The sequence below is a fragment of the Leucopleurus acutus genome (genome assembly GCF_964270905.1).
Source record: "Leucopleurus acutus genome assembly, chromosome: 3".
NCBI lineage: Eukaryota > Metazoa > Chordata > Mammalia > Artiodactyla > Delphinidae > Leucopleurus > Leucopleurus acutus.
In genome coordinates, this window is record NC_139145.1 from 60,837,762 (window position 1) to 60,850,627 (window position 12,866).

Below are 12,866 nucleotides of genomic sequence, written 5' to 3' on the forward strand. Positions count from 1 at the left end.
GACTTTAGGCAGAGGTGATATAATGTGACATATCTTAAAAGGACCACTCTAGCTGCTCTGTGTAGAAAGGGAAGAAATACAGAGGACCTCTAAGGAGTTTACTACAAAAATTCAGGCAAGAGAGGATGTTGACTCAGACTAGAGAGGAAGCAGCGGAGCTGATGAGAAATGGGTGCACTCTGAATACATTCTGATGATCAAACTGAAAGGTTATGCTAACAGATTAGATACGAAATGTGAGAGGGGAGTCCCAAAAGACTCCAAGATTTTTCGCCGAGCAATTGGAAGCCACTGACCAAGAGAAGCAAAAAATAAAGGAGATGCAGGCTCACAGGCAGAAGAACAGGAGTGTGGTTTTAGAGGTGTTAGGTTTGAGGCGTCTATTAGATACCCAAGAGAGTACAATATGAATGTACTGCCTACGTTTAAAAAAAATTTAATGTCTGTTATTGTCAAGAAAATAAAGTGATTTCTGCTGATGATTGAAAAACTTCAGTCTCAGTTACTACTGACTTCCTAACATGGCACAAAAGGTTTACTACTCAAAAGGATCTCAAACATTCCCAAAATTTAATATAAAGAAAGATCTTGTCAGCTGGACTGATAATGTGGAGGACACAAGTCAGTCATATACCCTCTAACCCAGTTATCAGATCTCTGATGGTTCTTTCATGGAAAAGCAGCAAAGGCTAGAGTTGTAGAGAGGACACTTACTGCTGAGGATGTAGAGAAGACCGGGGGGAAGGGTATGCCTGTGTCCAAGGGGGTTTGAGGAAGCTTTCCGGGCCCGGAGTGGAGGAGGTCTCGAAGGCTAGAGCCTTCAGTTTTGTTGTTGGAGGCAGTGGGACCCAGTAACAGACTGTTAAAAAGCTTTGGAGTCAACGGAGAGACCTTTGCAGTGGAGTTGAATGAGTCCAGCCCAAAGGGTGAATGAGACTCTTTATTGAGCACCGACCTCAGGGACCCTGCTTCTGTAAGAACATAACCAGGAATAGCATTAGGCACAAGGAATACCCAGCAGGCAACTGACTCCTAAAAATCAGCCAAGTGGGAAAGAGGAAAGACTTTCCCCTCCCCTGCCCCCCAAACTACGTACGGTTTGTCTGGGCCAAGCCTGACGAGCTATGACTATGGCAGGTCTCATGGCCAAGGAGAAGCTCTCCTACTTCTTCCTTTCTTTTCCAGATCTGGATTTCAAACTTCCTTTTGTTCCCATCCATCTTTCGTCTCCCTCACTTTCTAAGACAGTGTTGCTTCAAGTGGGTCTCCAGAATACTTGTATTAGAACCACCTGGAGTGCTTGTTAAAAATGGAGATTCTTGGTCTTACTCCAAGAGATTTTCACTTAATAGTTCTGGTGGGGCACAGGAATCTGCATTTTTAACGATTCCCCAGGTGATTTTGTGCCCACTGAAAACCAAGTGTAGCCCTCCTGGCTAGTAATACTGGCTATCAGGGCCATTTGGGAAGCTTGTTAAAAATCTTACATTGATTCTGACTAAAGAGGTTTGGGGTAGAACCCAGGCATGTGCCTTTTTTAGAAAGCTCCACTTCTAGAAAGAAGTGGAAAGAGATTCCCTCATTTTACATGATCAGCCAGAGAAAGCAAGTGGCATGTTTCAAAAATGTGGATGGTAATGTGTGAGTTTGAAGAATCCCAGAATAACTCAAGTGTTCCACCCACAGGCAGGGCAGAGGCTTGTGTTAATCTCACCTTTTGTTTCTTCCTTAGCCTTCTGAGTTGCTAAATCCGCCAACCAGTGCAGGGCAGAGGAAGGTGGGCCTGTGTCAGGGCAAGGGGGCCTGATGGCTTTTAGCTCACTATTGCTATTTGACGCCGAACTGTCTGCTTTCAGAGGCTCGTCAGATCTGATGTCAGTACTGTCGGCTTTGGCAACATGGTCAGTCTCTGGTTGTGTTACCGATGCAGTTCCTCCTCCACCTGAGAAGGTGGTTTCATTTCCAGAAGAGGCACTAGGGTTTATGCTAGGAAGCTATAGCACAGAACGCCAACATGGTTAAAGTGTTGTCCTTGTGTAGAAAAAACACAATGCAAATAGTAATGACAGCTGACACTAAACAGGTCTGGGAAAGCAACTGTCCCATAAACTGCTATTTCACTCATTCATTAATTTAACATATATTTGTTGAGTCCTACAATGTGACAGAAACTATGCTAGGTTCTGTGGAAAGAGCAGTGAACAAGACTTGAAAATAAAACAGTGTTTTTGTTTGGCATGCCTGAGGCTCAAATTCTGCACTGGCAAATTGGTGACTAGAACTTGACCGCATAGAGCTGTTCTGAGGATTAAATGAGATAGTACTGATATACGCAAAGAGCTCAGAATAGTGTCTGGCACACATAAATGCTCAATAAAATGGTTATTATTCTATTATTGAATTTTCCAGATGATTTGCTCTAATATGTCAACTCTACTGAAAAGATATTTTGAGATCTCTCAGCATTAATCCCTGTACCTCTTATTGATCATGTGTAGCATTCCTGGAAAGCCCTCCGAATGTAAGAGGTGTGTGTGTGGTTTTTTAATTTTTTTAAAATAGCCTCTTATTCAAAATAGTCACCATCACACCAGAATGACCTCCACCTCTGACAAAGCAATGAGAAAATCACTGCCTCTCTGTGAAGGCTTAGGACTGCTTTCAGGGTAGAATGATCCCAGATCAGCAGGCTAATATTCATATTTCTTTCCTCAGTACCTAACATGACAAGGCAGGGACCATGCACACAAATAGGACTGTATTCCTAATTACCTTTTCTGTACTCTTCACCTACACAAGGAACCTGAGGTACAAATCTTGACAAGATGCAAAGAATCTCTTTGTGCTATTTATCAAACAAGCCTGAATTGGTTTTAAAGACACATGAAGAGAAACTCATACCAGTCAGGGGGAATTTAAATCCCTTGAGTAACTTCTGGGGCTCTCTCTAGACAGGTCTCCCCATCCCCTAATTCCCCAGGAATCTGACAGTAGCCTGGGACAACAGAGGTGAAAATGAGGCACTTCCTGGTACAAAGAACTTGAGTTTCTCTCAGTTGTACCTATACACACCACTTTACCTGTGACATCCCATTAGTGACAGCAGGTCTCAACACAGATTTGTTCTGCCGGCTAATACAAGGGCAGTTTGCTTTAATTCCCCACTTGCCCCGGGCAGCATGTACCATGTCTCCAATATTGTAAAGAGCTGGAAAAAAAAATAACAATTAACCTTAGAATAATTGTATGTGCCAGGTATTGTGCTAAAGACCTTATTTACATTATCCCTCTCAAGCTTTAGCACAAGTCAATGAGGTAGCAGCTTGTACCCTCAATTTTTTTTAAAGTTATTATTTTTTAAATTTTATTTATTTTTTATTTTTGGGTGCGTTGGGTCTTCGTTGCTGTGTGTGGGCTTTCTCTGGTTGCAGTGAGTGGGGGCTACTCTTCGTTGCGGTGTGCGGGCTTCTCATTGCAGTGGCTTCTCTTGTGGAGCACGGGCTCTAGGCGCGTGGGCTTCAGTAGTTGTGGCACGCGGGCTCAGTAGTTGTGGCTCGCGGGCTCTAGAGCGCAGGCTCAGTAGTTGTGGCGCATGGGCTTAGTTGCTCCGCGGCATGTGGGATCTTCCCGGACCAGGGCTTGAACCCTTGTCCCCTGCATTGGCAGGCGGATTCTTAACCACTGCGCCACCAGGGAAGCCCAGTACCCTCAATTTTTGATGATGAAACTGAGACTCAGAGAAGTTAGGTTATTTGCTTAAGTACATAAAGTTGGTAAATGAAAGTACCGAGACTTTAACCCATGTCTATCTAGCACTAAAGTTCTGTGCACGCTTAACCACTAAGCTACACTCCCTCCCTCCTCTAGTAAACATTAACAAGGTGTCCTTTAGCAGAAACTCTAGGGGTAGATTCCCTGTTGTTCAAGCATATGTAAACATTTTGAATTGTATACTTGAGATTTACTGTAAGTTATACCTAAAAAACAAAAAATAGACCAATGTAAACTTTACACAAACATTTAACCAATGCTTAGATCAGCAGGGAGCAGGCATCTGACCACTGCACTCAGGGAGCTCTTCTGCTCAGATGCACTGGGTTATAAAGATCCAGGGGATGGCTCCCCAAAGTGGAGAAGAATATAGGCAGAGGATTCACCAACTTCAGTGTGTGCATGTTAACGGAACTGTGGAAGCTGGAAACAGTCTATCTGGAGGAATCAATGAAGTAAGCTGCCACAAGACCATTCATTTCTACTGTTAAGCTGCCTTCTTCATGGATTCAAGAGCTTTGATTAGCTTCAGCTGGATTTTTATAAACCTAGAACCAAAGGTCTTTCTGGAAGCCAGGGGGACTGGCTTTTTCTTTCTTTCTTTTTTTTTTTTTTGCTGGGCCACACGGCTTATGAGATCTTAGTTTCCCGACCAGGGACTAAACCCGGGCCCTCGGCAGTGAGAGCACAGCGTCTTAACCACTGGACCACCAGGGAATTCCCAGACTGACTTTTGCTATTCTGGTCCTGCCGACCATAGGAATGTAAAATGACATGTGAAAAGCAACCAACCCCTCCACCCAGAAAGGTGAGGCAAAGTGGGTACAGTGGCTGCATACAATCTAACATTTCTGAAGATTCAAATTCTCAGGGAAATCTAGTGAGGCTTAAAAAGAGTCAAGCTGGGCTTCCCTGGTGGCACAGTGGTTGAGAATCTGCCTGCCAATGCAGGGGACACGGGTTCAAGCCCTGGTCTGGGAAGATCCCACATGCTGCGGAGCAACTAGACCCGTGAGCCACAACTACTGAGCCTGCGTGTCTGGAGCCTGTGTTCCGCAACAAGAGAGGCCGCGACAGTGAGAGACCCGCGCACCACGATGAAGAGTGGCCCCCATTCGCCGCAACTAGAGAAAGCCCTCGCACAGAAACAAAGACCCAACACACCCAAAAATAAATAAATAAATAAATAAATTTATTTAAAAAAAAAAAAAAAAAGAGTCAAGCTGAGATAAACCATTTTACCAAATATTATGGTGTGTAAATTACAGCTCAATTAAAAACATCTTTTTTCCCCCACCAAATCTAAAAAAGGAATTCCTTTACCTGTGCCAGGGATGATCTGTGTGGGCATGAGATTCTCTGGTTCATGGGACTGCCCCTTTGCACACTTCAACCAGGAGAAAACCTCTTCATCACCTATCTCTTCTGTCTCTGAAACAGAAACGAAATGACTTTACTTATTTTATGAGGGTCACAAGATGTATCTCTCTCAGTAAGTCAGAGTTTCAGACTTTACAGGCCAATTTTTTCATGGGTCAAAGAAGATAACAGCTAACTTTAAAAAATACTGCTACACTGAGTTATAATTTACATAAAATTAATTCAACAATTTAAAGTGTACACTTCAATGAATTTAGACAAATGTGTATAGCTGTAGAAACAGTACTACATTCAGGATTTAGAACTTTTCTATCCCTTCATAAAGTTCCCTTCAGCACTTTACAGTCAATACCGTTTCCTCAACCCCTGGCCACCAACAACCAACTTTCTAACACTAAAATTTTGCTTCTTCTAGAATTTCATATCACTGGAAACATATGGTATGTCATTTGTCATTTGTGTTGGGCTTCTTTCATTTAGTAGTGATTTTCAGATTCATCCATATTGTTGCATTTATCAGTAATTCATATCTTTTTATGTCTGAGTGCTGTTCCATAGTATGGATGTACCTTATTGTGTTTACCCACTTATCAGCTGGTAAATAGTTGGATTGTTTCCCATTATTGGCTATTATGAATAAAGTGCTACAAACATTCAAGTACAAGCCTTTGTGTGGACATATTTTCATTTCTCTTGGAAATACCTAGAAGTGGAATGCTAGTTTATGTCTAAATTTATAAAGAAATGGCTATACTGTTTTCCAAAGTGATGGTACCAAATTGCATTACTATCAGCCATGTTTAATAAGTTTTAGTTGCTCCATATCCTTGACAGCACTTTTGTACTCTCAGTTTTAAAAATTTTAGCCATCCTAGTGGGGTTGGTGGTTTCTCATTATGGTTTTAATTTGTATTTCCCTAGTAAGTAATGATAGCTTTTTCCCATGTGTTTATTTTCCATTGATCTATCTTCTTTGATGAAGTACCTGTTCAAATATTTTGCCCATTTAAAAACTGGGTTTTGGTGGGGACTTCCCTGGTGGCACAGTGGTTAAGAATCCGCCTGCCAACGCAGGGGACACGAGTTTGAGCCCTGGTCCAGGAAGATCCCACATGCTGCAGAGCAACTAAGCCCATGCACCACAACTACTGAGCCCGCGTGCCACAGCTACTGAAGCCCACATACCTAGAGCCTGTGCTCCGCAACAAGAGAAGCCACCGCAATGAGAAGCCCGTGCACCGCAACGAAGAGTAGCCCCCGCTCTCCGCAGCTAGAGAAAGCCTGAGAGCAGCAACAAAGACCCAACTCAGCCAAAAATAAATAAATTTAAAAATTAAAAAAAAAAAAACTGGGTTTTTTGTCTTCTTGTTACTGAATTTTAAGAGGTCTTTATTATGGATGCAAGTTCTTTAGCAAATATGTGATCAGCAAATCTTTTCTCCCACTATGTGGCTTGCCTTTTCATTTACTTAATGTCTTTCGAAGAGCAGTTTTCAAATTTGATATTAATTTTTCTTTTGTTTTTTTTTGTGTCTTAGCTAAGAAATATTTATCTAACCCAAGGACACAAAGGTCTTCTATTTTTTTCCTAGAGGTTTTAGAGTTTTAACTTTTATGTTTAGGTCTATGATTTATTAGAGTTAATTTTTTGTATATAATGTGAATAAAAATAGTTCATTTGATTATTTGAATATGTATATACAGTTATTTAAGTACCATTTGTGAAAGGACTATCTTTTCCCATTCAATTAGCTTGGCACCTTTGCAGCTAATCAGTTGAATGTATATGAGTGGGTTTACTTCTAGACTCTGTTCTGTTGTGCTAACCATAGTGTCTTGATTACTGTAGCTTTATACAAAGTCTTAAAATGAAACAGTATAAATCCTCCAACTTCATTCTTCTTTTTCAAAATTTTGGTTATTCTAGGTAATTTGTATTTCATATAAATTTTAGAAACAACTTGTCAATTTCTACAAAAAGGCCTATTGGGATTTTCATTGGAATTGCACTTAATTATAGATCAATTTGGAAGAACTGACATCTTAATATTCAATCTTCTATCTGTGAATACAGTACATCTCTCCATTTATTTTTTATTTTTTTGTGGTACGCGGGCCCCTCTCCCGTTGCGGAGCACACGCTCCGTTCGCGCCGGCTCAGCGGCCATGGCTCACGGGCCCAGTCGCTCCGCGGCATGTGGGATCCTCCCGGACCAGGCACGAACCCACGTCCCCTGCATCGGCAGGCGGACTCTCAACCACTGCGCCACCAGGGAAGCCCCGGTGTGGTTTTCTTAACGTATTTTCTGTTTGAGGATTATTGTTGGATTTGTGGTGTTATAGCTTTTTCATCAAATTTGGAAAATTTTTGGCTTTATTTGTTCAAATATTTTTTCTGTCTCTGCCCTCCTGCCCTCTTTCTGGAACTCCATTTATAAGTTTTGGAGACTGCCCAATATATCCTGTAGTTCAACAAGCCACTCTTCAACTTATAAATTTCTTTCTTCTCTCTGTGCTTAGTTTTTATAGTTTCTATTGCTGTCTTCAAGCTCACTGTTTCTTCTGCAGTATCTAATCTGCCACCTAGTGTATTTTTGGGGGGGAGATATTTTTCATCTCAAGAAGTTTCATTTGGGTCTTTTACAGGTCTTCTGTTTTTCTCATTGTGTTTTCCTTTATGTCCAAGCATATTTAAAAGTTTTATAATAGCTGTTTTAGGTCCTTGTACAATAATTTCATCACTACTGTCATTTCTGGGTTTGTTCTACAGATCATTTTTTTTTTTCTTTTTTCCAGATTATTGGTCATATTATTCTGCTTTTCTGTATACCTGACCATTCTTCACTGAATGCAGAGCTTTGTGAGTATTATGTTCAGAGTACTGGATTTTGTTGTAATCCTTTAAAGAATGTTTGGTTTTTTAGTGTGGCATATAACTAAGTAACTTGTAGATGAATTTGATCCTTCCAAGGCTTGCTTTACACTTCATTATGGCAGCTCCAGAGCAGCCTGTATTCTGGGACAACATTAGTCTTACTACTAAGGGTGTGACTCTTTTGAACTCTATCCAGTGTCTCTCCACTCTGGCTGGTGGGAATACAAACTGTCAGTTCTGTATACTACTCAGTTGATTGCCTTGAGGAAAGTTTCACCTTATGCATGTGCAGATCACTATAAGACAAAAAAAATTTAGACGATTTCTCCACAGATCTCTGGTGTTCTCTCTGTGTAGTTGTAACCTCTTTAGTACACTACCTTACTCTTTGCAGATTCTGATCTCTGTCTCAACTGATGAGATTGCCAAACTCTATTTTAGTTGCCTTTCCCTGTGGTACAGGATGGAAACTGCCTCCAAGCAGTAAACTGGGGCAACTGTAAGATTCACCTTGTTTCTTCCCTTTTCTTAGGGAACACAGACTCAAACTGCCTGCTCTCTAATATCTGAAATTGTGGTTTCATATATTTTGTCTGGTTTCCTTGTTGTTTATGGCAGGAGGGCAATTTGTGCAGAAGTTTATCTTTCATGGGCGAAAATGGAAGATCTTAGCTCCATTAATATGTAGAACCTAGTGGATGTCAGGCCCTGTGTTAACCACTTTACATACATCATCTCATTTAATCCTCAAAACAATGCTGTGGGGGACATACTCATATTATCTTTGTTTTATAGACAAGGAAACTGAGGTTCTGAGGGTTTAAGTAGCTAACCCAAGATACCATAGTTGGTATAATAATGTGTGCAAGTAGGATTCAGATCCCAGTAGCCTAAGCTCTAAAACCACCGTTACAATGGTTACACTGCATCTTAGAAGAGGGAAGAATGAGGAAGTGGTGGGCAATAAGGTAAAGCAAAAACAAAGTGAAGCAAAGGATTTGAATAGACATTTTTCCAAAGAAGATAAACATAGGGCCAATAAGCATATGAAAAGATGCTCAACATCAGTAGTTATCTGGGAAATGCAAGTCAAAACCACACTGTGAGGGACTTCCCTGGTGGTGCAGTGGTTAAGAATCCACCTGCCAATGCAGGGGACATGGGTTCGAGCCCTGGTCCAGGAAGATCCCACATGCCATGGAGCAACTAAGCCTGTGCGCTGCAACTACTGAGCCTGTGCTCCAGAGCCCGCAAGCCATAACTACTGAAGCCCACGCTCCACAACTACTGAAGCCTGCGCGCCTAGAGCCCATGATCCGCAACAAGAGAAGCGACCACAATGAGAAGCCCGCGCACCACAACAAAGAGTAGCCCCCACTCGCCGCAACTAGAGAAAGCCCGTGTGCAGCAATGAAGACCCAATGCGCCATAAATAAATAAATAAATTTATTAAAAACACACACACACACACACACACACACACACAATGATATACTACTTCATAGCCACTATGATGGCTACAATTAAAGACATTTAATAACAAGTGTTGACAAGGATGTGGAAAAACTGAAATCCTCATACATTGCTGGTGGAATTATAAAATGGTGCAGCTACTTTGGAATACAGTTTGGCAGTTTCTGAAAGGGTTAAAAATAGAACTGCCATATGCCCCATCAGTTCCACTGCTAGGTATATCCTCAAAAAAAATGAAAACATATGTTCACACAAAAACTTGTACACAAATGTTCCTAGTGGTATTATTCATAACAGCCCAAAGTAGAAACAACCTACATGTCCATCGACTGATGAATGGATGACGAAAATGTAGTATATCACACAATGGAATATTACCTGGCAATACAAAGGAATGAATTAGGTGCTATAACATGGATGAAACTTTGAAACAGTATGCTAAGTGAAAGAGGCCAGTCACAGAAGGCCAAATATTGTATGATTCCATTTATATGACATGTATAGAATAGGCAAATCTATATAGACAGTATGTAGATTAGTGGTTACCAAGGCCTAAGGAGGGGGAGGAATGGGGAGTGACAGCTAATGGGTGTGAAGTTTCTTTTTGGAGCAGTGAAAATGAAATTACTATATAACCTTGAGAATATACTATACTATGGTGATGATTATATAACCTTGAGAAGATACTAAAAACCTTTGAACTGTACACTTTAAAAGCGTGAATTTTACAGCATATGAATTATATCTCAAAAAAAGATGTTATTAAAAAAACAAAACCAGGGAAGACGAAGATTTACTCTTGGCTTGTTTTAACCTTCCCAGTCAGGCTGGAGTGTTGGCAATTTTAAGACCTCACAATGTGACAAAACATAAATGAAGCTAAACAGCTAAAGAGGAGGCGCAAACCCATTTCTGCTTCAATTTCCAAGTCCACACCTCCACTGACAGTTTACCTTTAGAACTACACAGGACAACATTTGCTCACCACTGCGTGGTCGGCTTTTCCTGAGCCTGTAACAGTCAAGGCAGACCCCAAATCCGCATTTGCGACAAACCCAGTGGATGTTGAAGAGAGTTGTTTCACATACATCACACATCTCCCGTACACCACGCACTGCTCGCTTCCATGCCACTTTCTCTGGTGGAAAAAGAGGAATACTGTTGGCACTGACCATCCTGAGCAACAGCAAAAGATCCCAGACCCACTGATTTCTACTCAAGTGTTTTGTCTAGCAATTAAACTCAAAGGTTCATGAAGTCTGTATTTCTATAATTGTAAGAGAAACAAAATACATGGAATTTCTAATATTTCTGAACAAGTGTCAATGAGAATGAATGCCACGTGTTGTCACTTAAGATACTATAAAATTTTCAATTTGGGGAATTTTGAAACAAGAGGATTCTTTTCTTAAAGTGTAGGGCATAATTTCATAGTATAATATTCCTTGGTCTAGAAATAGGGTACAGTATCTCATAGACATGGAAATATCATAAATGTCTGAAAAATGTGGGTTCTAGGTATGAAACACAACAACCAGTAGCACTTCATCTATTCACAAACCATCAAGTATCACTTACTAACACAAATTAGTTCAAAGCAAACTGAAAATATTCGGCGTGAATCAAACCCAAACAGGGATCAAAATGCAAATTATGACAACTGTGCTACAACAATGAAAGACAAACAGGGAAGGAATTTTTAGTTTTTTAACTGCCAAAGACTAAAAGAATGAGGACTGTTGGATACAGGTGTGGCTTCAGCTATTTAGTTTACTACAAAGAGAAGTTTTATCGGCCTTAATTCATCCATAGAAAATGCCACCTGCCACTCCTTCCACACCTCCCTTTAAGCAAAAGAAAATGAGTTTCCAACTAGAACTGACTGGAAGATAAGCAAGAGGGTGCCTTACGGTGTGGCTCCACCATCATCATGGCCTCCTTCTCAGACATCACAAGCTGGCAGAACTGGTCTCCAACGTTGGCAAGAATGTATTTTGAGGTTTCGAGGTCTATTCCTTCTGCTAGGGAGGAAGAGGGAATCCACAGGTTCATGGCATCAGGGTCACTTTGCTGGGGACTCAGAAACCCCTCCACTCGGAGTACCCCCTTTCGAGTGAAGATCAACCTGAGACAGGAAGGTACACAGTCAAATACATAGTAAATAGCAGCAACCATGCAAACCAACACACACTTAAAATCCTAGGACCTAAAAGAAATTAAATGACACATAACAGGAATCAGACTGAGTTCAGAAATTTCACTGTATTAGACCAACACAGTATGCACTAATAGGAAGGCTTGTTCACACCTAGTAGGTCTGGGTTCTTTAAAAAGCTGTCCCCAGAAATGTCCACCAGTTTCTCCAACCACCTGTTCCACACCAGCACCCACAGCACTGAATCTGACCAGAGAAAAATACAGAGCTATGCTCACTGTCACACTTGAAATTCATGTCTACTCACGTGAACCCTTAATATTGCCTGGCAGCCACAATACAGTTTCCTAGCGTGCTCCCTCTCCTAGATGCCTATTTAATATCTTCTCCTTCCTTTTCAAACCTCCGGTATTACTTTCCCCACAAGGACCTTGCTAAGTATTTCACTGAAAAAATTCCGCAAGGAGCCAGAAGAGAATTCCCACAAGCTCCCACCACCACGCTACCACACGTTCTTGTCACTGGCCCCATGTACTCCATTTCATCTTCTGCTACTATGGATGAACTAGGTACCAGTGAAGACCAACCTCTCCACCAATGTTCTACATCCTATCCTCTTGCATAGGCATCCCTCCACTAATTCTCTCTTCCACATCATCTATTTTCCTCTCTACTGAATCATACTTGTCAGTATTTGAACATGCTATCTCAAAAATCCCCTTGATCCCACACCCACCTCCTCCATTTATGTTTGTAAGAGCAGTTTCCTTTTTTTTTTTTTTTTGCGGTACGTGGGCCTCTCACTGTTGTGGCCTCTCCCGTTGCGGAGCACAGGCTCCGGACGCGCAGGCTCAGCGGCCATGGCTCACAGGCCCAGCCACTCCACGGCATGTGGGATCTTCCCGGACCAGGGCACGAACCCGTGTCCCCTGCATCGGCAGGCGGACTCTCAACCACAGCGCCACCAGGGAAGCCCAGGAGCAGTTTCTTAAAAGAGTTGTCTAGGGCTAGGGCGGGAGAGGCCACAACAGTGAGAGGCCTGCGTACCGCCAAAAAAAAAAAAAAAAAAGAGTTGTCTATACTGACAGTCACCAGCCCCTTTTCCTTTTATTTTCTCTTAATCCACGTCATTCAGGCTTTCTCCTACCAATCTACCAAAATTGGTTTTGTTTTTTTTTGCCATGCCATGCGGCATGTGGGATTTTAGTTCCC

The 12,866-nt window shown here is 41.6% G+C and overlaps 1 protein-coding gene across 2 annotated transcripts in view; it reads right to left on the bottom strand.

Moving 5' to 3' along the window:
* KDM3B (lysine demethylase 3B) overlaps positions 1-12,866 on the bottom strand; it is a gene marked incomplete at its 5' end in the record, with an annotated part of 59,704 nt that overhangs the window by 11,586 nt on the left and 35,252 nt on the right. For both annotated transcript variants that reach the window (XM_082836034.1, XM_082836033.1), the window contains 6 exons: positions 715-971; positions 1,715-1,994; positions 3,081-3,208; positions 5,095-5,202; positions 10,485-10,637; positions 11,410-11,624. In XM_082836034.1, coding sequence (XP_082692160.1) covers positions 715-971; positions 1,715-1,994; positions 3,081-3,208; positions 5,095-5,202; positions 10,485-10,637; positions 11,410-11,624 — 1,141 coding nt within the window. The remainder of the gene's footprint in view (positions 1-714; positions 972-1,714; positions 1,995-3,080; positions 3,209-5,094; positions 5,203-10,484; positions 10,638-11,409; positions 11,625-12,866) is intronic.